General features: G+C 38.7%; 2 protein-coding genes across 2 annotated transcripts; both read left to right on the forward strand.

The window, feature by feature from the left end:
- Positions 1-487: 487 nt before the first annotated feature.
- Positions 488-4,933, forward strand: LOC137948833 (uncharacterized). The gene is made up of 7 exons (XM_068795012.1): positions 488-886; positions 979-1,047; positions 1,136-1,207; positions 1,358-1,429; positions 1,539-2,150; positions 3,858-3,929; positions 4,423-4,933. The coding sequence occupies exons 1-7, from the start codon at positions 779-781 to the stop codon at positions 4,657-4,659; spliced, it is 1,242 nt and encodes a 413-aa protein (XP_068651113.1). The 5' UTR covers positions 488-778; the 3' UTR covers positions 4,660-4,933.
- A 2,994-nt stretch (positions 4,934-7,927) lies between these two features.
- Positions 7,928-10,512, forward strand: LOC137948920 (beta-amylase 3, chloroplastic-like). Its single transcript, XM_068795137.1, has 4 exons — positions 7,928-8,466; positions 8,982-9,192; positions 9,523-9,633; positions 9,736-10,512. The coding sequence occupies exons 1-4, from the start codon at positions 7,934-7,936 to the stop codon at positions 10,510-10,512; spliced, it is 1,632 nt and encodes a 543-aa protein (XP_068651238.1). The 5' UTR covers positions 7,928-7,933.
- Positions 10,513-18,274: the final 7,762 nt, after the last annotated feature.

Below are 18,274 nucleotides of genomic sequence, written 5' to 3' on the forward strand. Positions count from 1 at the left end.
CATATGGTAAGTTAATGTGACTACAAATCTTGAGATTACTTTCAAGTCTGAGTTAGTAAATTTGTATTTTTGAAGAAAAAATTGGGGGTATCTGAATCATAAACAATTAAAAAAAATAATTTAACCATTTACTATGAAATAATTGTTATCACCATAGATAACCAAAAACTAAAAAATAGTTATCAGATTAATGTAAATCAAGGTATGTTTATTGAAATAAAATTAAACTATTTTTGAAGTATTATTTGATCTAATAATGTTGATATATTACTCTTGAAGTGTTATTTGATCAAATCATGTTGATATATTACTTTTTAAAATATTAAATTGTGGGTAAAAAAGAAGCTCAATTATTGTGTGGGTAGGAAATAGAAAGGGGGCCTCCCTTTCTATCCTTTTGGTCCTCCTCTTCTTTGCAAAATGAGGAGGATACAAAAGGAAGGTGACTGTTTATTTTAGAATAGTTTATCCCTCTTTCTTCGGTTTTTCTATCCGACGAACGCGCCTTTTTGATACTCCAGGGAATCGGGCAAGCTGCCGACAGATCTGTCGGCAGAACAGAATCCCTCTTTCTTCTTTTTTTCTTTTTGTTTTAATTCTCTATTTTTTGTGAACATCAGAAACTTCTCCCATACGCCATTATCTTTTAGGATTATCTCCATTGACTTTCATCACAATACGACTCTGTAGCGATTGCTTCATTCTTTCCAGACTTGGATACAAAGAGACTGACAATTTCTTCTCCTCTGCTTCTTCTTCTCTTACTGCTACAGACAAAATGGAAGGTCTTCTCAAGGGTCTCATGGACGTGGTTCTTGGTAATCAGGACGACAACAATAGTAGCCCCCAATCTGAACAACGATTGCCTCGATCTACCTGGGCTCAGGTCTAATGCTACTCCGCTTCTAATTCTTCTTCTCTGTCTTACCTGCTCATGTCAGCTTGAACCTCTAACTGTCTCTTCCTTTCCTGCTGCAGGTCGTATCTGGAGAGGATCATGAAGAACAATCTCGGCCAACTTTTGAGCACCCAACATGGAATCGAAAGGTCCCAACTTCTATTAGCATTGTTGCCCAGAACTGGTGAGAACGTTTCAATTGTAGTGTATCTCAGGTTTCGGATTGTGTGGTTGCAGGAAGAAGGTCAAGGAAGCAATGACGGTTCGGAGATTTTTGGTCGGAGGCCACAGCGTCAAACTTCGCACACGGTGATTTGTCAATTTTGAACCTACATTTTATGATTATACTGTCCGTTATTCGAAATTAGAAGCTGATCTTCTAGAGAATGGTAAGTATCTCACAGTAAAATGGTCTTAATTAGGTTTCTTCTTTTCTTTTTTCTTTCATGATATATGCAGGCGGAGGACACGGGATCTAATGACATTTGTGAGACTATTGGGGGACAGTCCCACCGACGAAAGCCGGATAGAGTAAGGCATAATTCTTTAATCATATCAAATGTAACAAACCTATTTCTTGCCTTCATTATTGATTAGGATCCATCGACTGAACTACTGTGTTACTTATACAACGTCATAGGTATACTACGGGGGTCACCGGACCAGCTACACGATCCCACCGAGTGAACAGGAGTACTCCGAGGAGGTTTATCATTCTTCGATGGTAGAACCTTCAAAAGAAGAACTTGAAGATCTTGCAAAAGCTTGTGATAAGCTTTGGAAGCTTGATTCTAATCGTTTGATCCCTGGAAAGGACTATGAAATTGACTGTGGGGAAGGCAAAAAAAGTTACCAAAAACAAGACATGGCACAAGGATGCCTCTTTTCATGGTTAAGTGAAGATATTTTCAGACGGCCTACTTACTCTCGGTTTTGTTCTTTATTAGATAATTACAATCCGAATGAAGGATGCAAAGAAGTGGTCACTCAACAAGAGAGGCAAGAGCAGGCTGCGTTTGTAGAGGAGATTTCTAGGACTGCACCTATTAAATATCTTTACAAATATCTTGTTTCTAAAAGGATCATTTCAGACGGTTATGACGAGTTTAAGGAGATGATGAGAAGACTATGGTTTGATCTATATGATAGAGGTGGAACATCAGGTAGCTCTTCTGCATTTGAACATGTTTTTGTTGGTGAGATAAAACAGCGTGGAGAACAGGAGGTCTCTGGCTTTCATAATTGGATTCAGGTGACTGACATTTTTAGTTCTATAATTTTGCTTCACACCCGACAAATATACTCCATTTATGATAATTTTGGGTGGTTTTTTCGGGTATAAATAACAATAGCTATGTTCTGCAAAGAAATATGACAAAAACAACATGGATGTATCGTCTAAAGCTTGTAAGACATTTCTTTTATTCACAAAAGAGACATTGATTTCATATTGTAGAACCTTCTCTTCACTATCTCCCAGTTGAATCCCCACCTGTTTAATTAGAAATAAGATATTTTAGAAGTGGCAAAATAATATTGTCGGCTTGCTGTCTAATTTAATTAGGAGATGGGTAAAATACAATCTCCTTAATTTGCAAAATCTGATCTCATTGAATTTGAATTCTTAATTTACTTATTCTCCTTAAGGTCCAACTGTCAAAGGGGGGTCAAGGGATAAATTAGCCTGCGGACTGGCATTGTCTCACTCTTGCAGACCAACTACAATCGTATTTGTGAATTCTTCACGTAATGATGCTATTGTTTGCAACAGTTACCACTTATATTTCTTAGAATTGGCATCTGTTTTTCTGTTACTGTTGCTAATGAAATGTAACTTCTGCTTCCCTTGTCCTTTCTTGAGTTATAATTAATACTAGTACCCAAGGCCTACTATATTAATGACATAAAAGAAATCATGACATTCAACAACCTTAAAGAGCCTTTTGTAGAGAAGAAGGGTCAGCTTTTGTGGTCAACCTGATTTTTTGCTGGTCTCCCTCTCACTGCCTTATCTCAAGGTTTTACTACGTCTAAAATGCATCATCTCATCTTTCCTTGCATTTCTAGTGTAAACAAAACATCTACTTTGAAATCACATTCTTTGTTGTGTTTCTTCTCTGGCTTTAACATTTGGGTGAGAGCTTCGATGAAGGAAGACTGCCAGCTGTTGACCTGGCACAGCCTTTCCCTACCTGGCTTGGAACCAGCAGTTTACTTATGGCAGCATTGGAGTTTGCCAAAGGGCTTCCGAAGAATGATATCATCAATAATAAAACAGAATGGAGGAAATATTCACTCACATAGTTTGTGAGTATGATTAAAATAAGCCATATCAGTTGACTCATAGATCCTTAAAGCATGAGCACTGGTAAATATTGTGGGATAACAGACTACATCTTCCTGTTTTTTTTAGCTTTTGACATTATAACATGCAAACTGGATTACTTGAAAACTGAATTAGGAATGCAATATGCAGAGACAAAATCTCTCTAATTGACTTGGGGTTCATCAAATTTATGTTATGAGTGGAGCATCAGATGGGTGAAAATCATTCCAAGTATTTTTTGAATGGAAGGAGGTGTGCTGGCTAGGGAAAAATTAGCAAACCTGAATATGAGGACAAAGTTGTCTGTGGGTTAATGTCTGTTCCTGCAGTTTGCATGGAGTAGTTTGAAGGGTGGTTAACAGTTTTTTTAGAGTACCATCGCACATGGTGGAGATGGCTTTTGATTGTTTTTCTTTTTAAAGTATTTTTGAGCCCTTGAAACTTTTTTTGAGCGTGTCCAGGCATACAGAAACTTTCATATAACCTGTTCATGTTTTGTACTGTGTGAATTAGTCGGAGTGTTCTGTTTACTAGATCTTTGGATTTGAATTCTCCAGATTAGTAATACATATCTTTTAATCCTTTTCACCTGCGTTTATCGTATTTCTACTCATTGGCTTACCTCTTTTGTAGTTTTATGTTGAAGAGGCAAAGGGGAAGGTTGACTATCAGGGTTTCATTTTCCCAAGAAGGCATGTGCAAATTGTAAGTAATCAAACCCCTGATCTGATTTGACTGTGCATTTCCTTGCTAACCACGCTGATCTAGTGGACCTGTTAGGGAATAATGCTTCACATCTAAATTTCAATGTGGGATGTTAGGCACCTCTCAGATTTCATACTTTCTAGATTGTGCTAAACCTGGATCTTTCTGCTCTTTTTTACCAATCAGGTCTGACTAAGATAAAATTCCAACCTTCTGATCTATCTTTTTGTCTCTCTTTGTTGAAATGTTCATTTTTTTTGCATTAATTTTGGTTCATCACGAAACTACTCTTCTATCCTGCATGTTTTCTCTCTGGTTTGTCAAAATTTGTATACATTAATCTTTGCCTGTTAGATTTTCCATAAACTTAATCTTTTGTCTCTCAGGTTCTTTAACATTTTGCTGTTTTGAAATTTGTCTGGTTTGTCCACACTTCATGTTTCGATCTTTACCCGTTAGATTTTCTTTCAACTTATCTTTCTGGAACTTGCAGCCAGATTCAGAAACCCAGTTGCTTACAATTCAATTTGAGTGGAATGGTGTCCTCAAAACTGTGTCTAGCTCTCTGGTTGGAGTCAGCCCTGAATTTGAAATCGCTCTATACACAATTTGCTATTTTGCGGGTGAGGAAGATAACTACGTTCAGCTGGGTCCATATCCTGTCAACATAAAGTGCTACCGTTGCAGAGGGGACAACATTGGTTCTGTGTTTCCAGTAGCACAATCTTGAAATCTTCATGTGTCTCCATTTTAAAACTCTGATGAAAATTGCTGCCAAGAAAGCATGAGATCCCTTACAAGATACGTGTAAGGTGCGGAAATGAATAGTTGTATATTTAACATGGCTGAAGCTTCTAATAGTTGTATATTTTCTTTAGCAACTGCTAAATCACTTACTTTCTAGGTGGCTATTCAAATTTCACATTTCATTTATTACATTCCACGTTATGTATGATGCGTTTGATGTGTAGGTTTATGAATACAATTTGATCAAATAAATAATAGTTTATCCATAATTATATTATCCATGACAATTATTTAAATTTTTTTGGCCTAGCCTCAACATCAAGTAATTCTGATATATTGCATACTCTCCTCTTTCTTTCACATTTTTTTTAAATGGCTATTATTGAGAACATAAAATTAAAGAAGATTAAAGGTTTTAAAATATTTCTCTCTTTGTTTTCTTTAGTGAGTCAATGCCTTTATTCAAGCGTGGGGCTTCGAAGTGAGTCTAGCATATCAAGTCTATTTTTTTCATCCTTTATTTAGGAGTTTGTCTCCTTTTTATTTGGTTCATCTGGAGATTTGGGTTCATATTAAGGTATCTTTGTTTAGGTCTAAATACTTTATTTCAGCTGTACATATTTACTCTTGAATAACTTCACTCTTGGGTGTTTATGGTTAAGATTGGTATAACTGGAAGGTTGAATGCTAGGTCAGTAGCTTAAAGGGTATATTTCAATTGTACATATTTACTCTTGAATAATCTCACTCTTGGGTGTTTATGGTTATGATTATTATGATTGGAAGGTTGAATTCTTGGTCAGTAGCTTAAAGGCTATATTTCAATTGTACATACTTACTCTTGAATATATTACCTCACTCTTGGGTGTTTAGGTTAAGTTGTGTATGATTGGAAGGTTGAATGCTTGGTCAGTAGCTTAAAGGGTAGAGTCAGATGAAATACTTTAGATTACTTATTCTCCCACTAATCTCAAGTTTACCATGTGTTTTTTATTTTCATTATTTTTCAACAAAATTGGCTTCAATGCTATTTAGAATCTCGAAAATAGTAACAGCTAATAAAATGAACTTTAAAAACTCAGCTTGAGACATTTCGTTGGTGGAGTGGTGGATTGGGTTGTTGTTCAAGTTGTCAATTGTGAGCTACAACATCTCTTCTTGCATGTGAGCAAACTTCCGGACATTTGAATTTGAAATATTGATATATATACCAGAAGTCCCTTTCTCCTCACCTACACCAAGGAAAGATTACTTTTATATGAATCCTACCTAAATCAGTTGAAAGATAGTTTTATCCTCAGTGGCCAACATCCATCCAGCCATATATGAGGCTCTAAATGTTTAATGGGATGCCATATTCCCATCAACATCTTGTCGACAATTGGTTTGGCCTCTAGAGGAGCCCAACCTATGGACACTTTAGGCAATGCAGCAACCATTTCTTTGATGGTGTATCTTCTTCCAGTTTGGATATTTTGATATTGGAAGCAACGGAGAAGGCCTTGTTTTTCTCTTCTTCAGATATATATTTCTTTTCAGGCAAGCAGACCTTTTTCAAAGTGCATTATCACTATCTTACATGAGAGTAACACTTTCAATAGCTATATAACCAAACAAAACAGTTTCTGCTTCTTTGAAACAATTTTAACACTGCTTTCGATAAATATATTTCAGATTTTTGGATATCCGATTCAGCTAAATAGACAATTAATCCTAGCTTAATCTCCCAAAGAATGGAATGCATTACTCTCACATTCAAGCAAGGGAGAAGCTTATGGTCGCATGATGCAAGGTGTTATTGAATAGGGTGAGTGTGGAAGGAAGACAACAAGAAAGCACAGCTGGGGACCTCTCTTCTGCAAGACAAAAGGAGTGTCACACCAACCACTGTCGGTGGAAATGATGAACGTTTATAGAGATCAAAACCCATGCAGATCTTCACCAGTAGAGAACATATTGGTTGGTCACTTGGTTTCTGTCCTGACCTGAAACTGAGATTCCCTTCATATTTGAAATTCAAGGCTTGAGACAGAGAAAGAGAGGGAGAGGACAGCAGAAGGGATAAGGGCAGAAAGCATCCACATAATGTCGTTGGCTCCCAGAATTTTCCACTGCCAACAGCTGAGGGTGGGTCAATAGGCCTTTAGAGAATAATATTTTAAAATATATACAAAATTTTAAAAATTCTAGGTCTAGTTCAACTGGGACTGGCCTCAAATATTGGTAAAAAATGAGTGACCATGACTCACATAAACTAGGTGAACAAATAGAAGATGAGGTTCTGTAAAATTGGGTCTCTCTCACACTAGTTAGGAAATTGGTAGCTACAAAGATGTGGAAATTTAGAAGGAAACCAACTTGGAGATAAAAAAACAAGGAATTGATGCACATCCACAAGTTTTCCCAGTCACTCTCCTCTAATGTAGCTTTATTATCATCTGTTCGACCAAATGCCAAAAAGAAGTATTCGATGCCATCTTCTTTCTTTGCCCACCCATTTTGTTGGGGATGGATATTGTTGAGAAAAAAAAAAAAACTCCAAAAGTGCTACCCTTTTCTGGCATCAAAATCCCATTGGCAGACAAAATTGTAAACAACTGTCTTTGAAAAGCTGAATAGGGTTGAGCAGAACTTGACGAGCTCCTTGTTAGGAATTAGAAGCCTTAATTTCAAACTAGCGAGAACAATAATAATAAACACAAAAGAAGAAAAAACAAGCACGAAGAAAGATACAAGATTTATACAGGTTTGCCTCAAGGTGAAACTACGTCCTATCTTCCACCGCTACAGTTCCACTATAATGATAAAATAGTTTACAAGATAAATTGTTTCCCTGACCTCTCTCAACCGCAATTGATGATTCTACTCCATGATCTTACTTCGGGTGATAAAACTCTAACAAAAGCGCCCCCATATATAAAAGAAAAAATTAGGGTAATCAGATTAAGATGGTTTTTGTTATTTGGTTCAGACATGCCAAATGATGATGATGCGGCCGGCAAATTTGAGGTCATAATAACATTCCCATAAAAAAAGGGTTTGTAGATATTGATATAACCGCAAAACAAAGACCAGAACTGAGGACCAAGCTGTCCAATTCAATCCAAAAAAGGTGAGCAAACCTGGTGGCTTTCTTTTTTGACTTTTTCCCTCTCCGTGTGAGCCCTCAGATAAAAGCAGCTTTTTGTCTTCTATAAGTAACCCTTGCAGGCATATCTTCATTCACGTTCCTCTTTGCAACGAAAGCGAACAGGAAAATGGCTCTAACGCTGCGTTATTCTTCCTCTTTCGTCGGCCTCAAAGATACCAAGACCCCCAAATCATCAGAAGAAGCAATGGGCGTAACCTCTTACGCGCCACCCAAGCCCCCCTCCCGCTTCAGGGCCAAGATTTCAATCCATGAAATGCAGGTCCCGGTTGATCATAAAGGGTATTCCGCCTTTGATGACCGGAGAAATGAGAAAGCGGAAAGGTTTCACCCGGGTTCGGGTCACCGGAAAATGGGTAGAGGAGTTCCGGTGTTTGTGATGCTGCCTCTGGATACTGTCTCTACCGGGGGCGGCTTAAACAAGCCGCGGTCGCTGAACGCGAGCTTGATGGCTCTGAAGAGCGCTGGCGTGGAAGGGGTAATGGTGGATGCTTGGTGGGGGCTGGTGGAGAAAGACGGACCCTTGAAATATAACTGGGATGGGTACCGGGAGCTTGTGCAGATGGTGCAGAGGCATGGACTGAAGCTGCAAGTAGTGATGTCGTTTCACCAGTGCGGAGGCAACGTTGGAGACTCCTGCAGGTATGAGCTTGCTTTCTTTCCCTTTCAATTCCCTGTTCAGTGTCATTAATCTTTTTTCTTTGTTTCAACTTTGAATGTTGTGTGAAACTGTATCCTCTATTCAGAGAGTTTCAGATTTTATTAAAAAAATTATCTTTAATGTTTCCTTTGATTTGTTGAAATAATGACTGTTTTCGTAGTCCTAGATTTGACCAAAAACTTATCTTGGAATTGTAACGAGGAGATTTTTCTGGTTTTCAGAAAGCTTGCGCATGTTTTCAACGAGAGGATTTCTTAGATTTGGAACGTCCATTTCAAAATAATCTTATCCTTGAGCGCCGTCCTCAAGTGTATAAGCCATCTTGAAGAATTTTAAGAATTTATAAATGAATAATTCCATTAATTTCTAAGTAAAAATAATAAAATATTTAAGTAATCGCAGTCGGCAAGAAGGAATGGGGGAATCCAAATTAACCTGTTCTCTTGTTTTTCTTCTAAATTTCTAATACTTGGATTGTCTTTTTCACTGTTTTCAGTATACCTTTACCTCCATGGGTGCTCGAAGAAATCAGCAAAAACCCAGATCTTGTGTACACAGACAGATCAGGGAGGAGGAACCCTGAATACATTTCCTTGGGTTGTGATTCACTTCCTGTTCTCCGAGGCAGAACACCCGTTCAAGTTTACTCCGATTACATGACCAGTTTCCGCGAAAACTTCAAAGATTTTCTGGGAGATGTCATTGTGGTAAGCCCGCCTAATCTCTTCAGTAATCAGTAAACAGAACCTTCAATTTTGCCTGCAACTTTGGAACTAGAGCAGCCCAGATAGTCTGTTCTTTATTCTAATATTTAATTGAACTTTGCTGTCTCAAAGAAAACGATCAAATATGTCACAGAGACAATAGGAGATTTCAGACGTGAGGACAACTGATTCATGAGAACAAATCTCAAGTCTCTGTTTAGGTTCAGAAAAATTTTTGAGTCTAGGAATATCTAACAGTGGGGAACCCATGGAACGCCTCCCTTCCTTGTCGCCATTAAAGACCTTTAGTTTTAATCCGGAACATGCTTGCAGGAAATTCAAGTGGGTATGGGTCCTTGTGGAGAGCTTAGATATCCTTCCTATCCCGAAAGCAACGGCACATGGAGGTTCCCGGGCATTGGAGAGTTCCAGTGCTACGACAAGGTAAAGGATGATTTTAGATTTACAGTCCTGAATCGCCCACCATCGCGTGGTTAAATTATGTATCAAAATGTGATGATTAACTTCGAATATTTACATGAACAGTATACGAGAGCCTCTCTACAAGCAGCGGCAATCGCAGTCGGGAAGAAAGAATGGGGGCAGAGCGGCCCCCATGATGCTGGCCATTATAACCAGTTGCCGGAGGAGACGGGTTTCTTCAAGAGAGAAGGCACATGGAAATCTGAGTACGGAATCTTCTTCATAGAGTGGTACTCAAGGCAACTCCTGGAGCACGGTGATCGAATATTGGCGTCAGCCGAGGGAATATTCCGAAGCACCGGCGCTAAACTCTCTGGAAAAGTCGCCGGTATCCACTGGCACTACAAGACACGCTCCCACCCGGCGGAGTTGACGGCGGGGTACTACAACACCCGACACCGGGACGGCTACGTCCCCATCGCGCGAATGCTAGCTCGAAGAGGCGCAGTGATGAACTTCACGTGCATGGAAATGAGGGACGAGGAGCAACCGGGTCACGCTAACTGTTCACCGGAAGGCCTCGTTCGGCAAGTCCAAGCAGCGGCTAAGGCTGTCAAAACTGAGCTCGCGGGGGAGAATGCATTGGAGAGATACGATAATGCGGCGTTCTCTCAAGTTGTGACGACGAGTGGGGTGGATTCCGGCGACGGACTAAGCGCGTTCACGTATTTGAGAATGAACAAGAAGTTGTTCGACGGGGAGAATTGGAGGAACCTGGTGGCGTTTGTGAAGAACATGTCAGAGGGTGGTCAGGGAATAGAGCTTTCGAAGGATGATTTCGGGCAATCAGATCTTTATGTTGGGCTTCTCTCGCGGAGGAAACAATCCGCTCTTGTGTAAAAATACAATTGGATTTAGAGAAAAATTTATAAAAGTTAGTCTCGAGTATAAGGTGGGGGATATTATTGTATAGGGATATTTGTGTCTTTCCTATACAGATACCTCTCTAGGATTCGTATATGTAACCTGATTATAATTAGTAAAGATTACAACTTGTAGCTTTGGTGGACGTAGGCATAGCCGAACCACCGTAAAATTATTGTCTTCTCCGTTGTTCTTTGTATTTCTTCGTATTTTTTCGTTCTTCGTACTGGTATCAGAGGGGAATTTTTTTTCTTTGCTGACGACGCATCGTCGACGGAACCCATCGTAGTGAAAAAATCATCTCGAGAGGAGGTGGTGGAGGCGGCGACGCTAGCGAGCCCGCACACGTTCTTCTCCGATCTGCCGGAAAGGTACCGGACGATCGAGGGAGAATCGGAGGTGTCGGGAAGCCTCTCTATTTCTGGAAACAGAGATATTGTAGCGTCGTTCGAGACCATTCGCATCACCGTTCGACGATAACCCACGCCGAGCATTCCCGCCGGCGGCAACAGTTTTCTAAAAACCAGAGAGAAGACGATCTCCTCTCTGCCGCAGCCATCGCTGTAGCTGAACCACTCCCTCCTGTTGCCATCGCCGGTTCCGCCTCACTGCGTGCCGCCCCCCGCTGCCGTTGTCGTCAACCCGGCCCGGTTACGTTCAATCCGGTCTGGGTCGTGTCACTTAATGCGGGTCTGGTTCTGTGACCCGACAACGTTTAACGTAAGTGATTTTAGAGGCGTTGGATTCGTCTCGTCAAGACGAATCGTTGAGTGATTCTATTTGATAAGACGCGGAGGCTTCTCTGTGCACATGCCGCTCTAGAAATCTGAGCCTTTGCACGGAAAACCCAAATTAGGCTACGATGACTGGAGTTTCTTCTGCAAAGTTTGACATGAAGAAATTCGATGGAATTGGGAATTTCGGATGATGACAAAGGAGGGTGAAGGGCCTGGTAGTGTAGCAGGGCATGTTGAAGGTGATATACGAAAAATAATCGACAGGAATGGATGACATGGATTGAAAAGAAATGGAAGTGAAGACTGTGGCGACTATTAGGCTTTGTCTGGCTGATGATGTGATGTATCACGTCATGGATGAAGAATCACCGGCGGAAGTTTGTTTAAAACTTGAAAGTCGGTACATATCCAAGTCGTTCACGAACAAACTTTATCTTAAGCATAAACTAAATGGTCTTAAGATGTCATAGGGCTCGAATTTGAGCTAGCATATCAACGTGCTCAATTAGCTCATTAGTGATTTGAAGCGGGTTGATGTGAAGTTTGAAGATGAAGACAAGACGTTAATATTGCTGAATTCCCTACCGAATTCTCCTACGTACGAAAATTTGGTTACGACTCTAATGTGGAGAAAAGAAACTCTCGAATTGGAGAAAATCATAAGTACTCTATTAGGCTTCCATCAGAGGAAGAAAGTCAATGATGAGACTTCACAAGGTGAAGGACTTGTGGTGAAGGGTAACCAAGAATGTGGAAGAAACAAGTCTCGGAGTGGATCGAGCAACAATAAACCTCGTTCTAAATCCAGGAAGAGGAAGGACATCACGTGCTTTAAGTGTGGAAAAAAGGGGCACATAAAACGGGATTGTCTAGAGAAAAAGAAAGAGAATGCAGAGAATAGAGAGGGTCCATTAAAGTTTACGAATGTAGTGGAAGAAGAAGACTTAGACAATGGTGATGGGGATATGCTTTCTGTCTCATTCAGTTCAGATCATCTCAAAGATTTTTGGATTCTGGATTCAGCATGCTCTTATCACATGACGCGAAATAAAGATTGGTTTCACATCTACAAGTTAGTAAACTCTGGTTTTGTTCTGATGGGTAATGATGCTTCATGCAGAGTTATTGGAATATGGAGTATACAAATTAAATATTTGATGGTGTGGTTAGAATGTTGTGTGATGTTAGACGTATACTTGATTTAAGAAAGAATCTGATTTCATTGGGCATTTTAGATTGTAATGGATATAGGTACAAGTCTGCAAGTGAAATAATGAAAGTTAGTAAAGGTGTCTTAACAGTGATGAAAGGGCAGAAAATATCTAGCAAAATCTATACACTACAAGGTACCACAATTGTAGGTGGAGTTGCAATTGTAGAGTCTAAGTTAGACTGTACAGTCTTGTGGCATATGCGGTTAGGTTATATGGAAGTGTGTGGGATGATGGAGCTTATTAAGAGAAATCTATTGAAGGGCGTCAAAACATGCAAACTTGATTTATGCAAGTTTTGTGTCATTGGGATACAAAATAAGGTGCAGTTCAAGGCTGCCACACACAAGACAGAGGGGATTCTTGACTATGTTCACTCGGATGTTTGGGGGCCAGTAAGAGTAGCATCCCGAGGAGGACACATGTATTTCATGACCTTTATTGATGACTACTCATGAAAAGTTTGGGTGTACTTCATGCAACACAAGTCAGAAACGTTTGCCAAGTTTAAGTTGTGGAAAACTGAAGTAGAAAACCAAACAGGGAGGAAGATTAAATACCTCCAATCAGACAATAGTACTGAGTACACAGACTCAAAGTTCAACGAGTTATGTGAGAAACATAGAATTAAGAGACACTTCACAGCAAGACACCACAACAGAACGGTGTGGCGGAAAGGATGAACAAAACTATAGCTGAAAAGGCTCGATGTCTCAGGTTGAATGTAGAGCTTGCAAAGAATTTATGGGCAGAAGCAGTGAATATGGCTTGTTTCTTAATTTAACAGATCACCTAGAGCAATACTAGATGGGAAAGTATCAGAGGAGGTGTGGATAGGCAGTGAGGTAGACTACTCTGGTTTGAGAGTGTTTGGTTGTCCAGCCTATGCACATGTTTCTAGCGAGGAGAGGTTAAAGCTTGATGTGAAGTCTAGACAATGTATCTTTCTAGGCTATCAGAAAGGGGTGAAAGGCTTCAAGCTCTGGGATCCGAAGGCAAACAAGACGGTGATCAGTAGAGATGTGGTTTTTTTATGAAAAAACCATGTTGCAGCGAACTCAGGAAGAAGAGAAACAAGTACCAAAAAATTGCAGCACCAATGAGCATGTGGTGTTAGTGGAGCTAGAGAACTATGGTAGAGAAAAGGATGCTCAACATGCAGAAAGTTCTAGCTCAGGTGATCAGTAACATCATCGTATAGCCACAGACAAACCTAAAAGTACTATCAAGCCACCTACTCAATATGGTTTTGAATATTTGATTTTTTATGAGCTTATTACTAGTAGCGGGGATGGATGGGTGCTATGGTGGAGGAGATGGAGTCTCTGCATAAAAGCCAGACATGGGAGTTGGTGGAGCTTCCCAAGGGGAAGAGAGTGATAGGGAGAAAGTGTATAAGAAGAAATAAGTAGTATCAGAAAAAGAAGGGAAAAAATTCAAGGCTCATCTAGTAGCAAAGGGTTACTTACAGAGGAAAGGGGTTGACTATGATGAGGTCTTCTCCCCTGTGGTCAGACACACCTCCATCAGGGCAGTGTTGGCATTAGTAGCACATTCAGATATGCAGTTGGAGCAGATGGATGCAAAGACAACTTTCCTTCATGGTGACTTGCAGGAACATATTTACATGGTAAAGCCAGAAGGGTTTAGTCACCTTGGACAGGAACATTTGGTCTTTAATTTGAAGAAATAACTTTATGGGTTGAAGCAATCTCCGAGGCAGTGGTACAAATGATTTGATTCTTACATGATCCGAATTGGTTATAAAAGATGTGAGTATGATTGTTGTGTTTATGTGAAAAGTCTTGATAATGATTCTTTTATTTTTCTGCTACTTTATGTGGATGATATGTTGATTGCTGCAAAGAGTATGAGTGAGTTCAATAAGTTGAAGACTTTGTTGAATAGAGAATTTGACATGAAGGAATTGGGTACAACCAAGAAGATTCTTGGGATGGAGATTCGTAGGGACTGAGCTTCCAGGAGATTATGGCTATATCAATATAGCTATGTTGAGAAGGTGTTGGATAGGTTCAGCGTGGGTAATGCAAAACCAATAAGTACACCTTTAGCGAATCATTTTCGATTGTCTATTGCTCAGTGCCCAAAAACAGATGATGAAGTTAATGACAGTCAAAGGTCCCATATGCTAGTGCAGTTGGGTGTTTGATGTATGCTACGGTTTGTACGAGACCGGATTTGGCACAAGCTGTCAGCGTGGTTAGCAAGTTTCTTTCAAATTCGGGTCGATAGCATTAGGATGCAGTTAAGTGAATTTTCAGATACTTGAGGGGTAATACAAATTATGACATCATGTTCAGCAGACAACAGAGTGTTCCTTCAGTTGTGGGATATGTGAATGCAGATTATGCAGGGGACTTGGATGACAGGAGGTCTACCACAGGTTATGTATTTACTTTTGTGGGAGGACCTATTTGTTGGAAATCTATGGTACAGTCTATAATTGCACTATCTACTACTGAGTCAGAGTATATGGCAATAGCTGAGGCTGCCAAGGAGGCTTTGTGGATTACAGGGTTGGTTAAGGAGTTAAGTGTCCAGCAAGGTGGAGTTCAGTTGCATTGTGACAGTCAGAGTGCCATTTATTTGGCAAAGAACCAGGTGTATCATGTGAAGACCAAACACATAGATGTGAGGTTTCACAGGATCAGGGAATTGGTTTCATCAGGTGAACTACTGCTTGAAAAAGAACACACTTCTGAGAATGCAGGAAACATGTTGACAAAGCCTGTTACTACAGATAAGTTCAAGAATTGATTGGACTTAATGTCTCCAGTTGCTAGATGAGAGACGACCCCAACCTATTGTTCCAGGTGGAATCTTAAGTTATGTTTTCTTTTTCTTAAGGGGTGAATATTCACCAAGGTGGAGATTTTTGAGTATATGGCTCATACATGAGGTTGGGGGTATTATTGTACAGGGGTATTTGTGTTCCTACACAAATACCTCTAGGGTTTAGTATAAATATGGATTATGTAACCTTGATTATAATTAGTGAAGATTACAGGTCGTCGCTCCGATGGACGTAGGCATAGCTCAACCACTATAAAATTACTATCTTCTCCATTGTTCTTTGTCTTTCTTTGTATTCTTTTTTTCTTCCTACAACAGTTACAAATGTAGCATGAGAGAACGAAATAATTGTATAAAGATGTATACCGGTGTTGTAAAATCCAGAAGGAATTTGTTAATTGAACCCATTCTACCTTCCAAGTCAAGAGTGTGATCAATGAAAAGGTGTACACTAAGTGGACATGTATGTAAAACCCTAGTTTTATTGAATTATTTCTTGAGCTACTACTACCTCTTGCACAAGTTATAAAACTTCTAAACTTCTAGATTAAGTTAAATATGAGATTAAACATGCACATTAAGCAGCTTGAACACCTATAATTAGCATCATAAATTATATCATTTTAAGAATATACTTAAAATTCATATTTAGGATAATATTTAATAAGATCGTCATGACCAATAGAATCTGCTAAGCTTAAGAAGTAAGTAGCCATGAGAGAAAAGAAAAAGAAGAGAGAGAGAAAAGATGAAAGGGAAAGTAGTTTCTTTTCTTTTGTTTGGACACACGTTGAAAATGGAAAAGAAATGAGAAATAGTAATATTTTAAAATTTTAATGATTAAAATTTTCTCTCCAAATTTCATCATTTTTGGGAGAGAAATTGTTAACTAAGAGAGAAAGTGACTTTCCCTCTTATTTTCTTTTCTCTCAGTGATTCTTTGCTGCCAAATAATAGAAAATAGTTTTTTTCTCCTTTTTCTTTTATTTTATGTTGGTTCCAAGCAAACCCTAAATTTTAAAATAACAATTGAGTTTTAAAAATATCCCCTTATTGATCTTATTCTCTTTGTTATTACATTATACGGTATGGTACCATCACATAATATTTTCTGCACTAAGTTCTTAGGTTCTTCCTAGTTTGAGGGTTGTGTGATAGGACAAATGCAAGAATTTGTGCAATTCTTGGTGCCTCATGAGACAAGGTAAAACAACAAGCACTACAAGGAAAAACACTTTTGCTAGTGGATATTTTGGCCGCCAAAATAAATAATTCGCAAAAAGAATTTTTATAAGCAAAAAAATCACTGGGATAGTTTTTTTTTCCTGTTTTTGTTGGTAGACTTTTTCATAACGTAATTAGAAATTCATTGGCATAGTTTGAGGTCTAAGACAACACATTTTCAAATTTGTTAGTAGAAAACTTGAACTATGTAAACGAATTTCTTAATTCTTTGGTAGAGAATCAGAAACAATACCCACGAATTTCCAATTTCACTCGAATAGAGTTCGAACTTTGCCACTAAAATTTTAATTTTGCTGGCATATAATTTGAACTTTGCCAGTAAATTGAGAATTTTGTTGGCATAGGATTCAATCAAACTCTACCAACAAATCCCCCAATTCCTTCGCGGAGATTTGATGTCTTTACCAGAAAAGTTTATTTCTTTTTCAAAAGAATTTCTAAATTCGTTGATAGAATTTTCACACTAAATATTTGAAATATAAGTGCAAATAAAATTTAAAAAATAATTCAATTCAAATACATACCCATCTCCTCTCGGATGTGATATGTCGGATATTTTGTTTTCTAACATTTTCAGTATTCAGAAGGGAATGTTTTTGCAATATAGAATTAAATGGCAAAAAAACTAAAAAATAATTGAAACTTGTAAACAAAAACTTTACAAATTCAATTACCTGAAATCCAGGCCCTTCAAATACATTTTGACACCACCATTGTCTGTCCTCTAGGGAAACTCCTATATAAGGGGTTGAAAGTGCAACAAGGTGACCGCCTTTGTGCTTGTACCGGGCATGCATACTCGTATTTTGATGCCAAAATATGGTACCTCATATGGAATGCACAACGGCCCATGTCCCTATGTTACTCTGCATATCATTGTCAAAATTATCCTTGAGCAAAAGAATATCACCAAACAATTTTTTATCAATATAGGCCCATGATAAAATCTTATAGATTAATTTTTAATATTTACCGTAATATTTGGGTACCCAATTGATAATGAATCACCAATGTAAGCGTTGAACTTTCTCTATCCTCATATCTATGTGGTTGTGAAGGACATGATTTACCCAATGAGTGAAGAGGGGACTATAAGTCTTCGAAACTCTTTTCTATTAATCCCTAAACTCCACAAGGATCTCCCTACGTACCTATCTCATGACAGTCTACTCTGGATCCCTTTGACAACTGCGTCCTCACCCAATCGAGGATGTGGATGGATATAACATGGAACAATGTGACGTGGATGGAGAAAATGTAGAGGCATCTATATAAGCTCGAAAGTTATACGCAAAGCAAATAAAAAAACTACAAACATATAGTAATTTGTGAAAAATAGGAAATAAATTTTGAGTCGTCTTTAAGACCCCAGGTCTGTGGGACTTGATAGTCCTCCTCAAGTGGTTGATCATCATGCATCTCTGAACTTGTCGAGCCATCCTCGAATGGTGCAAGACATGGAAGTAGTAGCTTGTGCAGACGAGGAAGCATGATGTAACATGATCTATAAATTATTTATCATAATAAGTAATGATACTAAAAAATGACATGAAGGATTTTTGTATCATAAAGTTCCACTTTTACCCATTCATTAGAAAAAAAGGTCAAAATTTTTATATTTTCCAAAATCTCAGCATTTCTTCTTAGCAATCCTAGTTGCAACAAACTCCAATCTTTTGATTGCTCATGTTTAATGATTTGGAAGCCTTAATTAGGAATTGGCTATCTCTC

The sequence above is a fragment of the Aristolochia californica genome, unplaced genomic scaffold (genome assembly GCF_029961685.1).
Source record: "Aristolochia californica isolate CCGP_79_NKW_82.1479 unplaced genomic scaffold, dmAriCali1.0.hap1 SCAF_13, whole genome shotgun sequence".
In the NCBI taxonomy this organism is placed as follows: domain Eukaryota; kingdom Viridiplantae; phylum Streptophyta; class Magnoliopsida; order Piperales; family Aristolochiaceae; genus Aristolochia; species Aristolochia californica.